Source organism: Lutjanus erythropterus, chromosome 18, assembly GCF_056507025.1.
Source record: "Lutjanus erythropterus isolate fLutEry1 chromosome 18, fLutEry1.hap2, whole genome shotgun sequence".
Lineage (NCBI taxonomy): Eukaryota > Metazoa > Chordata > Actinopteri > Lutjaniformes > Lutjanidae > Lutjanus > Lutjanus erythropterus.
Window position 1 is genome coordinate 32586541 of NC_139334.1, and position 20882 is coordinate 32607422.

At 41.1% G+C, this 20882-nt stretch overlaps 1 protein-coding gene across 1 annotated transcript in view; it reads left to right on the top strand.

Annotated features, from left to right (window-relative positions):
- The window catches only part of trappc12 (trafficking protein particle complex subunit 12), a 48811-nt gene that overhangs the window by 17291 nt on the left and 10638 nt on the right, over positions 1-20882 (top strand). The window contains exons 4-7 of the mRNA XM_084742027.1: positions 10974-11087; positions 14768-14906; positions 19376-19488; positions 19764-19836. Coding sequence (XP_084598153.1) covers positions 10974-11087; positions 14768-14906; positions 19376-19488; positions 19764-19836 — 439 coding nt within the window. The remainder of the gene's footprint in view (positions 1-10973; positions 11088-14767; positions 14907-19375; positions 19489-19763; positions 19837-20882) is intronic.

Sequence of the window (20882 nt, forward strand, 5' to 3'; positions counted from 1 at the left end):
CATTGCTGTAACCTTTACTTGTCATTATCGTAACCTTTTTACATAGCTGTCATTTCCGCCACCAGTTACACTTGCAAGCCAGACTCTGGGTAATGCACCGTCAGCTTTTGTAGCGCTGAAGGGCATGTTTAAACCTTAGCGGTAGTTGTTTTCACCTTGCTCTGTTTATGTTGGCTGCAGCCATATGCTCAGACCTATTGTAAAAGTGCAGATGGAGTTTGGCCCGTTAGTCTGCCAGCATACAGGATCATTCCAGTATATTATTACAACTTTGGTCTGTTTTTTGTACTTTTTGCCTTCATTCTTATCAGTGATCATAACAATACACTTACTAAGTTATTGAAGAGATCTGAAATGACAATGAGATTTAAAAGTGACTCATGGTAGGCCACTCTTTGGCCCTTTTCTTAGTGATACGCCACTGTTATAACTACTTCTATCCTGCTGCAGTTCTACAAGCTTATCAAAGTACTGTAAAGTCACTTGTTCCACTGGCACATTGCATATGGCAGTTCTTACTGAAACATGTCACTACTGACTGTTGGTATGCTGCTGCTGTGTGCCAGATATGTTCAACAGGTGCCACTTTTCACCAGCAGGTACCATGTTAAATTGGTAGGTCCTTTTTAGGCATGCTTTCACTCTGTCCACGACTCAAATATCTCAGTATTGGCACTGTTGGATGGATTGCCACTGATGGATTGAAATGTGGTACACACATTCATGTTCCGAAGAGAATGAATCCTACTGACCTCGGCGATATTCTGAATCTTCCTCTCGCACCGCCATTAGGTTGACAATTTTGTTTTTCAGTGAAATGTCTCGGCCATCATCCGGTGGTTTGCCAAGTAATTTGGTACAGACATCCATGCCACCCAGAGGATCAATCCTGATAACTTTTCATCTAGTACCAGCAGATGAAAACTTTAATAATCAAGTGAACTATCCCAACATCTACCCGACAGACTGGCATTCATTGTTCCCAAATGATGAATTCTAAGGAGTCCTCCATCATGAGGTTAACATTTGTGATTTTGAGTGAAATAACTACTGATGGATTGATGGATTGCTATAACATTTGTTGCAGAAATTTATGTCCCCCTCACGATGAATTGTAATTACCTTGGCATTCCCTTCACTTGCGTGTGCCATCATCAGGTCACATTTTCAGTTTGTCCAATACTTTTATCCATCCATCCATTTTCTTATGGGTTGGATGGCGGCGGCAGCAGGTTAAGCAGGATATTCCCTCTCCCCAGCAACAGTTTTCCAGCAGTGTGATCCCATGGCGTTCCCTCAGCTGGCTCCTTTCGATGCAAAAAAGCAGTTGTTCTACTCCGAGCTCCCCACTGACGTCTGAGCTCCTCAACCTATCTCTTAACCTGAGCCCAGCCACCCTGCAAAAGCAATTGATTTTGACCACTTGTATCCACAACACTTTTGTTCCCCAGCTTTAATGTGTGTTTAGTGCTAATTAGCATGCTAGTTAGCAGGCTAAGCTAAGATGGCAAACATTAGGTCTGCTAAACATCAGCATTGTTAATAATTTTTCAGATTTAGATTAAACTAGATTAAATAACCACCAAGATTTAATCCCCAAGAGGAGAAATTAGTTTGGTTGCACAAAACAAAAAGTTAACAGAAGAAGTCAGGGTGAGCTAACTTTTTATTTTCCCTTCAAATAAAGTGGTTTAGATAATCTGGCTAGACTACTGGTGTGATGCAGCCTTGTTGAATTATGCTTCAGCCAAGTCAGATGGTCAAACAATGTCTACATCTTTCCAGTGTCAGAATTGGCGGGGGCGCATCCAAACATATTTGTTACTTTCAAAACCAGCACCTAGACAAGCATGCCCACTTCACACAGTGTGCAGGGCTGCATAATTTGAACTTCTCTATCAAGCTTTCTTTTTCAGTCTTCACACTACTTTTAATGGGTACAAAAGACTGTCTTCAAAGAGAGACTGTCTGAAAGAGTGCATTATTAGCCTCATTTAGATGATTATAACCCCTTGACCCTCTCCATGTCTGGGTTTTCAGCACCTCTTTCAGTTGTGGATGTTCTGAACAAGTGTAAACACTTTTGCTTTCAGATCTGTTTGGACAACAGACTTGAATCATCTGACAGCTCATGTTTCTCCGCCTCAGACCTTCGCAGTAATGTCAGGTTTTCCAGATCTCAGCAGTTACTTTTGTAAATATAATGTCATTGATACTGCCACGGCTGGTACAAAATCGGTCAGCGCCACTTCAGGTCTTGGAAAAACTTCCTGTGTGTTGTACTCTTGGGAGTCGTTGGATGTGAATTAGGCCTGAGACGGAACTTCTCTTGAATGCGGTCTTCAGCAGCACCCTCAGAGGAAAAGGGAAGTGGGACATGCTGTTATTGTTGACAACCAGACCATCAAAAGCTATCCAGTAGCCCACTAGTCAATCAGTGGTTGATATTACCCAGAGGAGCATTGCTTAGAACTTGGAAGCCATGTTGAACTATCTTAGGGAGTGTTATGTGGAGTTCTCTTATAAGCCATGAGCTACGACAGCGTCCTCACATATTATATTATATTATACCAGTTTGTGTCTCGACATCTCTCAGTGATGATGTTTGAAGAGTCCGCTGATTGCCTGTGGGAGACAAAATGGCTGCTGTGTGAAGTTCATATCTGCGCAATAGCCAAGCAGGCCGTCCTCCATCTTGAGGGCGATATTCTGTCCCCTGGTTCGAGTGTCTGTATACCAACTACAGAGGCATCAAAGTGAAGTTAGCCGCTGTTGCAATGACTGGCATGCACTTTTAGCATATTATAAATGTATTTTTTTCCCACACCCTCTGTGTAATCCAAAATGCAGGGGCTTAATTGAAGTAGCACGGGATCTCCCTCTGTTAACTAAAGCTGGTGTAAGGAAGCCTTTTTAAGTCTGATTCGCCTGGAGGCTTCGGGTCTTGTGAGAGAACAAGTGGGCGTGCGTTTGTTCATCAAGCTTTTGTTATGCAGTTTTTTTTTTTTAAACTCACCAAAGGAAAGGCGCACTGAACTTACGCTCTTCAACACATTTCAGAAGCCTCACCCCTTTTAAAGTCGCGACGAGACTAATTATGTATATGTGTTTGTGTGTGTGAGAGAGATAGGGAACTTAATGTGTGCACATTTTCATTGCACACATTGGTCTGGGTGGGTGTATGTGTGGGACTGTGTGTGAAGAGTTGTAATACTACTGAAGGCAGACTTGTTAATTACAATCAATGAGGTTGTTTTCTGTAACGCTGAACATACTTTAGGCATGTGCTCTCTTTAAATTTAAGATATTTCTCATTCATGAGAATTGGAACAAAAACTCTTTTAACTTTTAACTCAGTCATGCTGGAAAATATATTTTAAAAGATCAAATGTAGACGTCAACTCAGTTTGGAAAATCTGACAGAGTTGACCAAATCTTAATTGTTTTCTTTTCACAGCATATTCATAGTGAGCAGCCATTTTATTTTTTAAAGTTGCTCAGAGTTCTCTTAATTCTAATCAAAACACCCATTATTAAACCATGATTCTTTGATTTAGAAGGGCTATTGAGTTGGCATGTTGTAGTTGAGACGCATTTGTCGAAAAATAGAAAGTTTGCCAGTGCTTCAGCAGTAGTCTTGACTTTTTTAAACCAGGAAGTGAGACAGGGGTCCTTAGGGTATAAACGTAACCTCATAATCCTTTTTATGCTTGATGTTTCTGAAAAATTCTGACGGAGTCGATGGAAATCTGAGACACAACTTTAAATTTTCATAAAAAAAATATATATATTTTAAAACAAAGATGATTATAATAGCATTTTATTTCATAATTATTTTCATGGTCGATTAATCGGTTGATCATTTTCTTGATTAATCAGTGAATAGTTGTTTGCCAATAAAATGTCAACAAATGGTGAAAAAAGTTGATCAGTGTCTCCCGAAGTCCAAGATGATGTCCTCAAATGTCTTGTTTTGCCAACAACCAAAGATATTCAGTTTATTGGCAGAGAGGAGTAAAGAAAGCAGAAAATATTCACATTTAAGAAGGAGGAATCAGAGAATTTTATTATTTTCTTAAAAAATTAAAAACTACATCAATCAGTTACTGATTAATCATTTATCAAAATAGTTGGCGATTAATTTAATAATCGATTAATCATTTCATATAAATCCTTAAAGAATAAATTCTCATCAAAAAATTGGATTTAGATTGAGCTTAGAGGGGTTTTTTGGTTGCCCCAGTTTTCAAGGAAGGGTGACTTACAGGTGAATATCCATGGTAAACACCGCTGGAGTCATCTTCAGCACCTCTCTCTCACTCTGTGGGCTCAAATCTGACTTCATCCCTCCGTCCGTTCTTTCTTCATGTGTCTGGTGTCTTTGTTCTGTGAGGAACAAGCAGCTACAGCAGGTGCACTAGCAGGTGTGCCATCCACCATCCTCCAAAACAACAGTGAACAAAAGAAAACGGCCCTTCCCCGCTATCGTGCTAGAGACATGCTTACACAATCCCAACACACACTACTTTCGCCAAGCCTCTGTAGTCAATTCCTCATTTAATATCACTGGTAATAAATCACCATGGTAATGCCTCCTCATTTGATTTGGGGGGGATCTGATTATGCCTTATTGCGGAGTCATTTGAGCTGAGCTAAATTATTAATCACCATCAGCCTATTGTTTTTCTATTTTTATGTCCTCCCAACGCCCTTTCTGTGTTAATTGAAATCATTCAAACTTGAGGAGTGACAGCGTGGTTTGTATGCATGATGGCATTCGTGGCAAGCTATCATAAAGCACTGTCTTTATGTTCTTTGTGTTCTTAGATGAATAATACGTTTACTTGAGCCCAAACAATAGAAACGCAACCAAAACCAGCAGCAGTCCAATCACAAAATGATGCCATAGAGGTGGGGATTAGGGCTGGGTGTCTGTACTTGATACCTTTAAGGCAGTGGTGCTCAAACATTAAAACTGGGATTCACTTTGAAAAATGTTTTTTTTAAGGATTTGTCTTTAAGAATCTGCCACTGTATTGGGAAATGAGTGCATGCAAAGAACTGATATAAAAATTTAAGTTCATTCATAACTTTTTCTTTAGTTGTATGGTGCATGATTATCACAAAAATCCCACGGCACGCCTGGACTCTCCTCAGCACACTGTTTGGGAACCACTGCTGTAAGGTATCGACCAAAGTCACCCAGTACCAAGCAGAACCAAAACTATTCCAGTCAAACGATGCCTGCATTCGATCCTTTCTGAACCCAGCTCTAGAAAAAAAAGGACTTTTTGTATGGTTTTGCTCATGGACAATCATCACAAGTGTTTTCTTTTTTTTTTTTTTTTTGATTGAATGCGCCATGATTGGCCCACTACTGCAGCAGCTACAACCCATACAGTCTGTGGTGTGGTGAAATCAAGCGTGCTGTATTTACTGGAGTGGGCAGTTCGTCATGCCAAGATCCCAACAAAACTTTCAAAAGTATAACTATATACTACGTCTGAGCTGTCTGATCAAATAGATGTATGAAATTCTGAAGGATTATTTCAGGGATGCTTCCATTCACACAATAGGCATCGAATAAAGTAGAAAAAAGCTATCAAAATACTCCACTCTATTGGTATCTGCATCACTTTAAGGGTACTGGTATCAAAATTCACATCAGTTAGTCTTTCTGAGTTTTATTTCAGCAGCATCATTACTATACCGCATATAAAAGTGGTAAATTAAATACTCTATGAAGTGAACAACATTTAGCTGTTCTTGCTCGTGAAGCTAGTGCCTTAAGAAAATAGTAGATAAATTAAGATGTTAGGCCAAAATGAACAGAGCCTCTTCACTTATAAAATTAAACTTGAAGACTGTCCTTTAAAACCCTGCACTTGACTGCATATAAAAGTGGTGAGTAAATAAATTGAATAAATAATATATACTTTTTGTAGTTTAAGACTGCATATAAAAATGTTAAGTTCCTGCTTACCATGCTGGTGCCTATAAGAGTAATGAAACAGAAAAAAACAAATATCTATACTGTAGATGTGACATGCAATGTCTCCACCAAGTGGCTGCTATATTTGGGAATTCAGAGTGTTGAGTTTTGACCCTGTGAGGCGTCACAGGGAGGAGATTGTCCCGGCTGGTCATGTTACTAAGCAGGACAGCAGCAGCATGGCTCGGTGGCCAGGTAGCTCAGTTGGTAGAGCGTTTGCCCCTGTGTACTGAAGCTGTGAGTCCTCTGCAGCGGACTTGGGTTCGTCTTCAGCCTAAGGCCTTTTTGCTGTGTGTCATTACTTGCTCTCTCTCCCCCTTTCCTGTCATATCATCAGCTGTCCTATAAATTTAAGTCATAAAAACCCCCCAAATATATTTAATAAGAACAAAAAAAAATGGCATGGCTCAGTGTGGTTATCCCTTTTTATGGAAAGGCATGTGATCACAGATGCCCCTGGCCTGTAAAAAAAAGAGACCCTCTGAAACTCTGAAAAGGTAGAATATGAACACCAGTCACTGTAATGTGTGCTGACAGTTGGAGGCGGGACTCTGCACATTGTAAATGTTAGACTAGCATGTTGAACACAGTCCAGTCTGTGATTGTTCTTTTTTTCATCAGTGGGGTCAGAGCTCAGCTTCAACCGTTTGAGATGACAGTGAAGCGGAGACGTCATTATCTTGCTCCAAGGCGCTCATAATCGCACGGTATCTTTAATGGAGCCTGACCCTGCGACCCTGTGGTCACAGAAGGGTCGCTTCTCTAAACACAAAGCCTGCCTGCTGTCTGCTCAGATCACAGCTCCTGCGTTGCTGTATGCTTATAATGTTTGGTTTGGATTGGTGTGGTTCAAGACCTAAAATTACAGGCTGGCGTGAGATAATATCATACCATAAAGCTATGCGTAGCAGCAGTGCTGCATGGTTACGTAAGGCCTGAGCTGAAGTTCACTTTTCCAGCTTTGTGAGCTTTTTTTTTTCACTTTGGCTCCTCGCGGTGCCTCTCTGCAGCTCCCTTTGGCCCTCAGCTCTCTTCTCCTCATCTCCTGCTCTCCACTCTGCTACCCACTGCTCCTTTTCTTTTTCTTTTTCCAACTCTTTTGGCCCAGAGTTTCTGTTTTTTTTTCAATCTCTCTCTCTCTTCCATCCACTATGGCCAACTTTGACTTCTGCGCTCTTTCACTACATGTGGTCCAGATTTCTACCATCCAGATCCTGCTTATCCTGTGTTGAAACTCCTTATCCCTCTGTGCCCTGTCTCAGCTCTGTGTGTACAGCACTGCTGGCTGTTCTCATTTCCCCTCCTCATGCCGTATCCCAGTCTCACACAGACACCTACAAACACACGCTCTCACACCTGTCTCCTTCTGCCCCGTGGCAGGGCAGCGGTGTACTGTAGCGTACTGTAGGATATGTGTGTGTTTGAGTGACTGCAGCTGCTTTTGGCCGTCCAGGCTGCCTCCTCGTTTTCAGCTTCATTTCCCCCCCTAATGAAGATTCAGAGGCAGCACAGCTACTGGCACAGGGCAGGAGAGGGAGGAGGGATGAGGAAGGAGCGTTAGAGGAGGAAGAAATTACAGCAGGAAGAGAAGGGGGGCAGAAATGAGGGGAGAGAGGAGAGGAAGCGGCAAGATGGAGGGAGAAGAAAGAAGGGGAGTATCCTGAGGAGAAGAGAGGCTGCGAGGCAAGTTAGAGAAAAGGAGGAGAAGAAGGGAAGAGAGGACAGCTACAACAGAGAAAAGAGAGGGGAAAAGGGTGATGAGTTTTGTGATAAAGATGACTCGAAAGAAAGTAGTTCCCCCTCTCTCCCCCCCCTCTCCTAATTAGCTCCCTGGCTGTGATGAATGGCACAGCACTTAGGACCCAATCGGCGAGCCGACCTTGTCATGTGTGTTGACGGGGTGGGGTGACTCTACACCCCCTCCCACCTCTGTCCCCCCTCTTACCTATTGTACCACCTCCTGTGGAAGCAGATGCTGCTAATATCAAGGTGTGTGCGTGGATGTGTGTGTCTGCCGTGTTTGTGTGAGTGGGCGCTTTGTCCTCCAGCTTCAGTGGCTGGCAGCTCTGCTAACCATCGGCGTAAACACTCTCCGTTGTGCACTTACACACACCTGCTTCATTTCTTGTGTAGTGACTTTAGTTTTGCAGCGTTTCGTGTCACATTATCACTTTGGAGTTGACACTGTTATATAAGATGATTAGTTTGATGATAGAACTTCCTTTTATTTTGCATCTCAACTGTCCTAAATATTATCTCCTGTAAATTCAAGGCCAAAGAGCCCTTTGATTTTTTTTATTTTTGCGCCATCTTTCAGAAGTCCTGCTTTTTATTTTTCTACTGAGAGTTCTCTCTGTTCAAATAGGTATTGAAGGTATTCAAGTATATTTCAACAGTTTTATTACAAAATGGATCTTTTTTTAGATATATTTGGCCATCAATCTGTTGATTAATTTATCAAGCAAGAACAACAAACATTCTTTGATTCCAGCGAGGGTTGGACTGATGGATGATGCCTTTGACCATCATGGTGCCTGACAATCATCGACCGTTTAGCTCTCTACCGTTGTAACATCGTGATTTCAAAGCTGCTCCCACATACCTCCTTGCACCTGATTTATTAAAGAAAAGACTATTAATCCCACTATTTACTGCTACTATTTGTTTAACTTTTAAAATTTTTAGAAATACATGTCACTGTGGAAATCATCATATGCCAATTTAGTACACCTCACCCAACAATTTCCCGTTGTTCCCCGTTTCATATTATTGTAAAGTCAATATCTTTAGGTTTTGGACTTTTAGTTTGACAAAATATAGGCAATATGAAGACTATATGGCCTCTGGAAAATTATAAAAGGCATTTTAATCATTTAAAAATACTCAGCATATAATGAAAATAATTGTTAATTGCAGCTTTACATATCAAGATAGATAACAAGAAAGGCTGTAAGCAAAACCCAAAGTTAGTCAAAATTATATTGAGAAAACAAAGATGAATACTAAAATTGTTCATCAACCGTCAGGTCAACACTGCTGTCCTTTAAGTTCAACTTTGACTAATTGTATATGCTGTAGTTGGACATACAATTTTGCACACAGCTTTCACATCCAATGCGAGATGATTTAAGGCGTCTTCACGTCTGGGTTGAGATAATCTGTCAGAACCATTGAAGCTGTCGCAGCTGACAGGCTGTAAACAGGTTGAAGACAGCATGAAGTCCACGCTCTAGCTTGTTCCAAAGCTTTTGACCATATTTTATCATCTTCAGCAGCAGATATTGTCATGGAACCATTATCCTGATTACTTCTAGGATTTCTCTTCTAACTTGGAAGATGAAACTATAGCTGTGGTTCCATCAACTTTATTATTATTATACGCATTTTGAATGATTGCATAAGAAGATGTTGATGAAAACTGATTTTTAAAAAAAAACATACTCAATTTTGCAAAACAAATTGCGCTCTTGTGAGTTTTGTGAGAGTTGATGCACTTAATGGAAGATGGAGACACTTTCTGTTTAAGTCCTGATGTAGTGAACATTTGATGTATATGACTGATCAGCTGTTTCCACCCTGAGAGAAGAAGATGCTGTTTCAGCTCTTTGCCTTAGCTGCTGCACAAAAGAATATTTTCAATTTGCTCAATTGACAAGTTTCCCAAGACAATGACGATGACTTATTCTTCTTGTTCTTCTTCTTTTCCTTCTTCTGCCCCTTGTTGTTGTTGTTCTTCTTCTGCTCTTTCTTCTTGTTGTTTCTTCTGCTGCTCCTTCTTCCTCTCCTTCTTCATCTTCTGCTGCTTCTTCTTCATCTGCTTCGTCTTCTTCTGGTTTTGCTTCCAATTTCCACTTCTTCTACTCTTTTCATTAAAGTAGCTTTTATTGCAAACATCAAATTTGCAGAGCCTAGTGTATTTACTCCAAACCAGTTAACGATAACGTGCTTAATTTGCCCTTACCATTTCTTTTTTGCAACAGTTCAAAAGTTTGCTTCAAATTTGCTTGACAATTACATGGAAATACAGCTTATGTTTCCATGTAATTGTCAAGCAAATTTGAAGCAAACTTTTGGAGGATGACGCTTGTGATCCACAGTTAAAACAATACAATTATTTTCATAGTCAATTAAATTGTTGATTGTTTTCTCGATTAAAAGATTAATAGTTTGTTTTAAAATGTCAGGAAATGGTGAAAAATGTAGATCAGTGTTTCCCAAAACCCAAGACGACATCTGTTAAAAAATTACTCAAACCAATAGTTGACGATTAATTGAATAATCGATCGATCATTGCAGCTCTAGCCACAATAGTTCGTTTTGCAACAAGAGCAAGAGACTCTGACATGCTCTCTACCTCAGACACCACTGCTAAAAGTGCAGATGGAGAAGCTAACACTCTTAACATTAGCCATGTTGTTGACTTAGCAGCTATGGCGAAGCACAAACGAGAGAAGACTCCAAAATATTCAGTGCAGTGTAGTAGGGGGCCCCTGCTCCATCTGTCTATTGGCTAAGGGGTCCATGGCCTGAGAAACTGCACTGTAGCAAACAGTAAATTGAGATTTCAGACACATCATCACTGAAAGCTGCGGTGTCTCACAGCTGTCTCACAATCTGCTGCTGAAGACTGTGTGATACAACTGAAAGTTTCCCAGGTCAAGAATGAACTGTCAACCTCAGGTTGTAGACTGATATTTAGCCTGTTAGACCTTGTTGCTTGGATTTTTCCACATTCCAAGAACAACAGAAGAATACTTTCTTGAATAGGACTTTATCATAACTGATAGAAATAATAGTCAACACTATGAGCATAATAAACTGGAATTATGTTCTGAATTTGCTGAAACCTTCATCCCTGTGCGAGACCACCGAAGACAGGCATCTTGATAAAACGTGTTGATCCGTTGTTGGTGATGTGTCCTCTTCCATCAGTCAGTCATGGTGTGTGTTTGAGTATGTTGTGCGTTTTCTCCCCCTGCAGAGCAGTAAGAACTGGCGGGCTGCGGTGGATCTGACGGGCCGGCTGCTGACAGCTCATGGTCAGGGATACGGAAAGGCTGGCCAGCCAACCTCCCACACCACCGACTCACTGCAGGTACGACGCCAGAGCCTCCCTTCATCCGTCCATTCATCTGTCTGTCTCTCTGCGTGTTTGTGGGTGTTGGAGAGTGAAGCCGGGACACGTCTTGTTCTGCGTGGAGCTTCTCCATATCTGGGGGGCACAGGCTGTGTTGTGTAAATTCTCATGAGCTTTTGACAGCTCGCAGCCTATATGCGCTTGGACAGAGGCCCAGGCACATGCAGCTGTACACTGATGAGAGACATGGAGGCATCGAGAAGCTCCGATCAGCATGGGAGCCCCCATGGAAACTGTTTTCTTGACCTTTGTCTTCACTTTGCAACACCACAACACTGCCTCCTCAACAACACTGACTGAAAGTGTTGATTGATGATGTGTTGTAAAGTATCTAGTCTGTACTCTTGAGTGCTTATTTTGTCACAATCTTACAGAAACATATTCATTTTATATTGCCAAATACAGTGTGGAGACAAGAAGTTATCAAGAAGTTGTATTTCTTTTTTCCTTTGTCGGTCAGTGTGCATTACATTTACAGAATAACATACATACAGAGTAGAAGCTTGCAAAAATGCAAAGGGAGAACATTTCAGTAAGGAATTATAAATAAGGGGAATCAATAAAAAAAATGTTTTTAAATTAGCTGACAGACCTATTAACAAAAATCCTCATGACAACATGCACTGGTGGTTAATTGATGACAGCGTGAAAGTCTCTAATCACCACAAAACTAACTGATGGAAGCAGACAGGAATGGATGTCACAATACCACAAAATTTAGTAGTCCAATACCAGTACTAGTGAATTTCAATGATTCTGGATATCCAAGAACAGGAATACAGTTAAGCCAGTATTTTTTTTTTTCACAAAACTCTAGATTTATTATACCTGACACAAATGACTGTCAGGGGAGCAGGTTGGCATGTCTGGAAAGTAATGAAAAAGTGCAGTGATTTCTGCTGCTGAACTTTGGATATGAGTTAAACTCAGCATGCAGCTATTGTTTAAATTCACTGTGATGGTGAGAGACAAAACACGTGACATGATGGTAGCCTACCAGCTGTGTTTACATTACGTTAGCTTCTAGAGTTCAGCCATTGCAAATGTCGTGTGACAAAACTACTGCTGACGTGTATGTCAGGAAAACAAGGTGAAGATTTTGAATGTAACATTAACATGAAGTCCTCCTTTTGTCTAAAAAAGTTTGATTGCACCACTTTCATACTTGTTATTGTCAGTTTATTATTAATCCCTGATGATCTGCCTCTAACACATAGTCGCCTACTTTATAGACGACTGTGTTTACAGTTTTTGTTTTTTCGAAGAGTCAAGGTTGCAGCACAAGGTGTATGTGCTGTGTCTGTCAGGTCAGTAAGAATTGCGTCTCTGGTACCTCCCATTACGGTGGCCGACAAGGGCAAACTTGCGGCATATATAGAAATGCGCTGCAAATAAGAAAACAAATGCAAAAGAAAACGCTGCATGTCCAGTCATACAACGGAAGTCCTCCAGGCCTTTAGGGGCAGTGCTGAGTTTTTGCATTTGTTTTCTTATATGCAGCACGTTTCTGTATATGTAACTTGTTTTTGTATGTGGAGTGTGTTTGCCCTTGTCGGCCATCATATCCCATATTTTCGGTACTTTTTTCAAATCATGGCACCAATTTGGTACTGAAGTAGTGGTTCTTGTGACATCCAGAATAGACACACAGTACAGGTGACTCTTGCTTGTTTTTTTCCACTGACAGGCTCAAATTGTTATTGCTAGTGTCTGACGACCTTATGGAAAGGATTGTTACAGTGAGGGATCTTGTTTCAAAGGGTAGCATACGTTTGAGCTGTTTGGTTGCTCTCAGAAAACCCGGACTCCATTTGCAAAATGTTTCAAAAAAGTCTTGGCTCATGATTCCACTTGTCCAACAATCACCAACTCTGGTGGGGTTGAAATAAACACTTCACTGCATAAAGGAGCATGCAGCCTGCAGGGGAAGCAACGCCGGACAGCAGCTGCAGTGCTGTCAGCAGCCCTGCCTGCGAGACGCCCCACGGTGCACTGATATTATAACTGAACTGCAGGAGGATGCACACTTTTACTTTCTCTGAGTGTGTAAAAATCTGATGTTTTCACATCGCAGATGAAAAGGAAAGGCCTACTTACTGGTTAAACTTATTCATGTAGGCTGATGTAGGAATTTAGTGTGTTGCACTGAACTGAAAAAAAGAAGAAATCATTGTACTATTATCTAGTGTCTTCTTTTGGAAACAGACCATAATGATTAAAAATATGAGTCTAATCTATCTATACATAACTTGCTATAATACTGGCTGTCTGGGAAGTCCAGCATGGTGCTAATGTCCCGTGGTCAGAACTGTGGGTGGTTAGGAGTTAACAGAGTTGCCCAACAGTCAGATCAGGTAATACATTTAAAAAGGAGCACACGTTTAAAACCTTGACTTCAAAATTGTGCCAGGGTGTTTAGGATAGGAAAACAAACAGTAATATGTAGCACAAGGCAACAACATGGTCGATTAATTTAAAGTCTCATGCACAGAGCCTAGCACAGGGGTGGCCTTCTTAATGAGCTCATGCAGCCATCCATCTTCTGGATAGAGCCACACGAACACAGGCAGAGGAATGTGCTAGCAGCAACGCTGACAAAACGCACAAGAAGGACAGGATTACAAAACAAAACTAGAAGCGGACACTCAGAAGAGATCTCTGCCAGGCAACCCAAAAAGACTGTTCTTAGACTCAGACTTAAAGGCACATCAGACAAAACAATTCGGATCTAACGCCTTAGTAATTTCGATTAGTGACTTCATATTTTTTTTCTCAGTAACCGCAACGGATTACATTTACAGTTATTTTGTAATTTAATGATGCTAAATGTAACTAGTTGCATGCTGTCAAGGCTCTGCATAATATCCGCTCAATAACATTAAGAGCAGTGGCTGCTGAGAAGAAAAACAGACACTGGACAGAGACAGAGACACTCAGTTTAACTGCTGTCTGGGATACCAAGGCTGTTTAAACAAATGGTGCACAAGCACACCGTTTGAGAATTAGGATATTCACCTGTCTGTACCGAACTTAGAAGTTTGGATCGAGTGTCAAGAAAGTAGCAAGATGAATATGAAATTGCAGCCAAAATGCTGCCAAAACTTCCATTTATAATTGCTGATGTAGTCTCCATGTTTGCAGAGGAATTTTTACTTTAAATATTATGGACATGAAAGATTCACACAGCTTTAAGGTCACAGACCACATCCGCAAATATTACAAATTATCAGAGGTCCCCAGGTGATACTAGTCTTGTGTGATTGATTGATCAGTTGTCAGGTCCATAAAATGTCAGAAAATTGTGAAAAATGTTGACTACAGTGTCCTGAAACCCAAGGTGATGTCCTCAAATGTCTTGGTTTGTCCACATTCAGTTTGCATAGAGCTATAAAGAAACCAGAAAATAATCACATCTGAGAAGCAAAAATAAGAGAATATGGACATTTTTCTTTACTCCAAATGATTTTTTTTATTATCAAAATGGTGGGCGAGTCTTACTGGTGACTGACAGAGAGCAGCACAACCATGACCAGAGGAGAAAAGAGAATTTTGTGTGATTTATCTTTTGTACTTGAAATATTTGATGAATGTTTTATATGCTAAACAAACAGAGGTGCGTTTGTTTGTGTGTGTTCCAGCTCTGGTTTGTGCGGCTGGCCCTCCTCACCAAACTGAACCTCTTCCAAAACGCTGAGCTGGAGTTTGAGCCCTTCGGCAACCTGGATCAACCAGACCTCTACTATGAGTTCTACCCCGCTGTTTACCCTGGGAGAAGAGGTATGCACGCACACACGCACACACACACACACACACACACACACACACACTAAGCTTGTATAATACCATACCACCCTCTTTCCCCTTGGGTCATTATTATTGACCTTTTGTGTAGGAGGAGCACTTTTGGCGCTGAAAACAGAAACTTTTATATAGAAACTGCTGCATTGTAAAATCATGCATTATTTCATATTTATTTCATATTTCATATGTCCAAAAGCTGCTCTATGAATTCTCAGTGAATGCCGACTGAAGGTTGAATAGTAGTATTCACGATAGCGCTGAAAAGCTGCTCTGAAACTCTTATCTGTGAGTTTTGAATGTGTTATTAGCCTGCTCTCCAAAAGGATTTTGCATTTTACCCACGTTTTTTAGGATACACAAGCATACCACCACTGTCCTATTAAATATTCAAAGGAAAGTTTCTGCCAGGAGCTTGATATTAGACTGTATCGTCGAGAAGCTCCAACAACTCTACTTGTCTCCAGCAGTTCTTTGGTTTTGTTTTTCCTCCTTTTACACTGCATGAATTGCTCTCTAATGTATTCCCATTACTTTGGATCTGCTTCGCCCCTCGGGCTACCACAGTGAAGGCAGTAGCAGAGACACAGCTGCACGCACACACGCACTCACACACACACACCCCAGACAAACTCCTACCCAAAAAAAAAAAAAAAAAAAGGCAGCACACTTGAAGCTACACCGCGCAGCCTTCTAAAAGAGCACCGATTGACTTTCCATTGCTCAATTTAAACGCTTTGTGCCCTGCTAGGTGCTCGCAGACAAACTGGCACGAGTTGTGTAGCCTGGCATCACAAGTCGAACGTTTCTGCGGCCCAACGCTCACATCGACTGTCTATTACTCATGAACGCACTCTTTGAACGCCTTAAGAGACGGCTGCCCGTGTATCACTCTCTGAAGAATTAGGATCGACTGAGCACTCGAGAAGGAATCAATTTTTGTCAGTTATTAATTTGTTTGCCAAATGAAAAGTTGAGCCCAATTTTGACTTAGAAATTTTAAGAGCTGAATGCCACATGCCTGACAAGTACCCTTCATTCATGTCCTTTTTAAAGCAGTATCTTCATACTTTACTTTCAGGCCTGATTCCTTTCATGTTTCAATCAATAAGTAAGATAGAGATGCATCGGTCTTCTCACAGGTTGAAGAAAATGAATTTGTGGTCAAATGATAACCTTCCCAGCTTCTTTGAAAAGAGGTCCTTGCTTCCTCTTTTTCCTCACCTGGATGAAAGATGTGGGCCTCTACTCGTGCTTGAAAAAAATCTGAGTTAACTGGTTGAGTGTCAGCCCAACAAAAGGGATGGATATGCAGACTAGACTGGGAAACTGTAATAATGCTGAGGGAGAGACATAGTGCAAGTTCAAGTCCTGAGACTATTTAAATGAAATTGAATCTTGAAGATTTAATTAAACAGAATCTTAAAGGTACCCTGTGGAGGTTTCTTGTAAGCAGACACAGTTTTGTTTACCAGCACAATGATAAAACTATTTGCAAAAACAATTAGTTTTTCTTTTTGTTGGTACATTTCTTTGTTTTTTGTGGTGCCTGTCGGCCCTGTCAGACCAGACAAAGATGCAGCAAGTGCTTCCGCACATTGTTGTAAAATATGTGGAGCTGGAAGCTTGGTGACGTCGAGGCAAAATTTTAGAAGGAACGTTATGTTGTATTTTTGAATGCCAAGTGCCAAAATTGTGTTCACTATTTTAAGTGTTCAGTTACCATTTGTATAAATTGTATCTGCCCACATTGTGGTCGAAATTTGTTTCAAAGCTTTCTCTGTACTGTCAGGTTCTGCTGGAAAATCCATTTTATCTTGACTCATTTTTTCCCTAAAAATAAAAGTACAGAAAATAAATTAGAGTCAGCTTTAAAAATCCAACATATGTACTGTTTGTATAAATGTAGAATAAACCCCAAATTAACAGAAACATTATGCAGAGATTCTCAGTAGTAGTAAACTACTACTAATAAATGAATTACTGCAGCAGGCGAGCTAAGGGCAACATGCTAGCTGGCCAGAAATATGTTCATGCGGGCCAGCCATCAGTGGTAGGAGAATGAATATAAATAAAAATAGTAATACCACACTGTATAAATTCTCCGTAACTCTGTTCTGCATTCAGAGTTTAACTGAAAGTGTCAGACCTGAAGATTTCAGTCCTGGTTGATTTGGCGACACCTGTTGTTATTGCTGGTAACAGCAAACACAGTTTAATACAACAGGTCACACAATCACAATTTTAATTTAAAAATTAGATTCGATTGATTATCAATACAGATGCAGATTAATTTAATAGTCGATTAATCGTTGCAGCTATAAGTGTTTGTATCACAGTAACTTCTCCACAGACACAGCGTTCGTAATACTCTAAATAGATATTGCAATACTTCAGTGGGCTGTTGGCTCAGTCACTATTGTGTTAGCTTATTTAGCGATAGTGACTTAACAGACATTGATTTAAGTAAAAGTACAAAAGTATTTGCATCAAAACCTACCTAAAAGGAAAAGTACTCATTATACAGAATGGCGCATTTCAGAATAATATATGTCATATTATGGGATTATTGATGCATTAATGTACTTGTAACTTAAAGATCATGAGTTTTTTCTTCTAAACACATTATACATGTTTGAAAATAGTTGCTGAGAACGTGAAAACACTGAGAAGTATGTAGTACTGAGTTGTGAAGTTTGACCGCTAAACTGTCAATTTCTGTGTCCAAGATTTTATGGGTGGACCTGATACATGACTCCATGACATGCCGGAGCCATGGTCCCCCAACACTATAGACGTCCCACTAACTAACACATGAACAACACCCCCTCACCCTCCCTAATGAGCAGCTCACTTCAGCTCACTTCAGCTCCAACAACCTGACGCAGAAGAAAAAAAAATACCATCCTGTCACCGTCCAAGCTGCTAGATGGAGCGTCCATGTTTCAGGTTGAGTCCAGGAGTGGTCGTGTAGTGGTGTTTGACACTGGGACAGTGGAGTGGACACACCCACAGTGTTTCAGATCAGAGTTCCTTATTTTTTCATGATTTTGAAACCTAATTTTGTATACTTAGTGATTTTTTTTAATCATTCAAATTTGTCTGGGTGGTTAATAACAGATGGTTCTGTGGTGGGACAAACTCAGAGCAAACATTTAATGTTACTTTACACAACCTTTAATATTGCAGCTGGTAAAGATGAGGCTAGTTTTAACAGATTTTGCTCAAAAATGTCATTGTCACCAAATGTTGGTCTGATGGGACCCTGATACTGTTGGAAGGAATGTTTGGCTCAACACCCATGTACTCTTGTACATTAATGTACATTCTCTTGCATGAGCTAGTAGAGATATTCGCAAAACAGGCACCCACTCTTCAAAAGTTTGCTTTGTAGCATCTCTGCTGGTCAATAACTCCGCAGGAGACCTTTCAAATGCAGTTTTGTATTGTCTGTACAATGCTGTGGTTTCATGGGTTGATTCCCTTCTCAGTTACAAATACTTTACCGTAACGGTATATTAGTTTGTGCCACTTTTTTTTGTCCCTAAGGCATCCTTAACTGAACATTTAAGGGAGATCTTAGCTTATGGGGCTTTATGCAACCAGGCACTGGCCTTTGCCTGCATTTTCTTATTTTTTCTCATTATTTTGCTGTGCTCAGGATGCTTTACCAAACCACAACTTCAATATTTCACATCATGGAAATGGGAATAGAATAGAATAAATAATCAAGCTAAAAGAGAGAGCACTGTCCAGTCAGCATGAAGATAGAACCATATAACAGAGGGCAGTAATAGAGACACTGGGGTAAATGGGAGAATGAGTGTGTGTTCTGCACCGTAGATGGATTAGATAGAAAGCACACACAGATAGACAGCAGAGATAGAGAAATAGAGACACATAGACTGGCAGAAGCAGCAGCCAGAGATGGACCAGCTAGCTGAGCTTCAGATCCGATGACAATATCAAAGAGACCCTGATCAAAGCCCGGGGACTCACCTGAATATAGGCTCTTCCTCTGGGATGTGTGTGTGCGCCTCTGCGTGTTTGTGTGAGACAGTGTGAATGATGCAGAGGCACAGAGAGACAGAGGGATGAGGCAGGAAGATGAGTGATGGAGCTGTGCAGCACACACACAGGGAGAGGGAGAGAGATGAGAGGGTTTAATAAGCAGCCATACGTAGCTCAATGCCATCTGTAGGTTCCTGCCTTCAGGGCTGTGTGCAGTCTGTGTGTGGGTGGATGGGTTTATATTCTCATCTCGCACTCTGTGTCTTTCTGTCTCTCTCCGCCTTCCCTCTCTTTTTTCTCTCTCTCTCTTTCTCTTTCCTGCTATGTCCTCATCCCACCCTGTTTCTTATTTTTCCCCGTTCCCTTATTTCCCCTTTCTCCCTCCGTCTCCTCTTTTCTTCTTCCCTTCCCTCCCTCCCTCCCTCCCTCCTGTCCAGGCTCCATGGTGCCGTTCTCCATGCGGCTGCTGCATGCCGAGCTTCCCCAGTACCTGGCCAAGCCCCAGGAGGCTCTGGACCGCCTGCACAATCTCAAAACCGTCTGCCTCGCTGTTAGTATATACGCACACACACACACACAGCCTCTGGATGAACATAAAGATATGCATACTCTGTTGTATTCACACAATAAAACTACACACCCACAGAAAAAAAGCACATTAACCATACAAATCCTTAAGCCCACCTGTGTAAACAGCCAAATATGGGTGGATTTTAGAGGGAATATGCAGATTCTAATACACACACACACACACATAAAAAGCCTTCAGTGCTGGCTGTGAAGCAACTCCCCCCTCTGAAGTTTGAAACCCCCCCCCCCCAACAGATTCTGGAGAACTTGGAGAAAGGCTTGGCTGAGGATGGCAGCATGATCACCCTAACACAGGAGAACAGGCAAGGTAAGCACACACACACACACACACACACTCAAGCACGCAGACATTTGGCTACAGACCTGGCCCCTTTCCCAGACTGCATCACACTGTGGGAGGAGAGTGAGGTCATGGGCCCCAGTGGGTAACACACACACTCTCACAGCCACTGAGGCAGAGGCACACCTGGTGCAGGACTGCAGCATACCTCAGCCACACATACACACACACACACACACACCTCTTCAAACCACACAAACACACCGATGCGGCGCTCTAAAAGTGTTTAGCACCTCACTGCTCCGGCACTCGCGCTGAATATCAAATGGTCCCTCCAGCCCTTCACGCCAAGCAGATCAATACAGATCAATCCTATCCAATCCACTCACATCTGCACGAGTGTGCTGGGGAAATAGGCCGGCACCTTCATCTGAAATACACCAGTTTTAGGTTGACACGCCTCCAAACAAACTGATGCAAATAGGCTTCTCTTCTCTTAGACTTTCTCAACACAGCAGTGGATCTTAATGCAGCGTTCTTTGTGTCTTGTATTTGCAAGTCCTTTTTACATTTGGCGAAAATAATGCTAACACCCACTATCATCTGGCTTTTGTCCTCAAAAGGAAAAAGTACAATCAGCATTCATTCCTGGGTCAGATGACTCTGCGGGTATTTATCGGCTCCAGATCCAATCGGGGGTCATAGAAACAAGACACCTGGGTGGACGATTTTAACACCTTTTTCAGCATGAAGGCTTGTTACCTCCATTGGTTATTGCAGCTCTTTTTTCCCCCTTGTCCATACACATGTGCTGCTTGGCTTGAGTCAGTTTGACTCAGTGAAAGGAAATTTCAAAGTAGTTGTTGCAATCATTTTAACTTTTTAATCTTCTTTAAATTGTGCTATTCTTGCTTAATTTTTACTGTATGTATATATATATTTGTACTTTTTACTACTATTCTTCATAGTCTATTATGTGAAGCACTTTGAGCTGCATGCTTTGTATGAAAGGTGCTATATAAATAAATCTTATTATTATTATTATTATTATTATTATTATTATTATTATTATT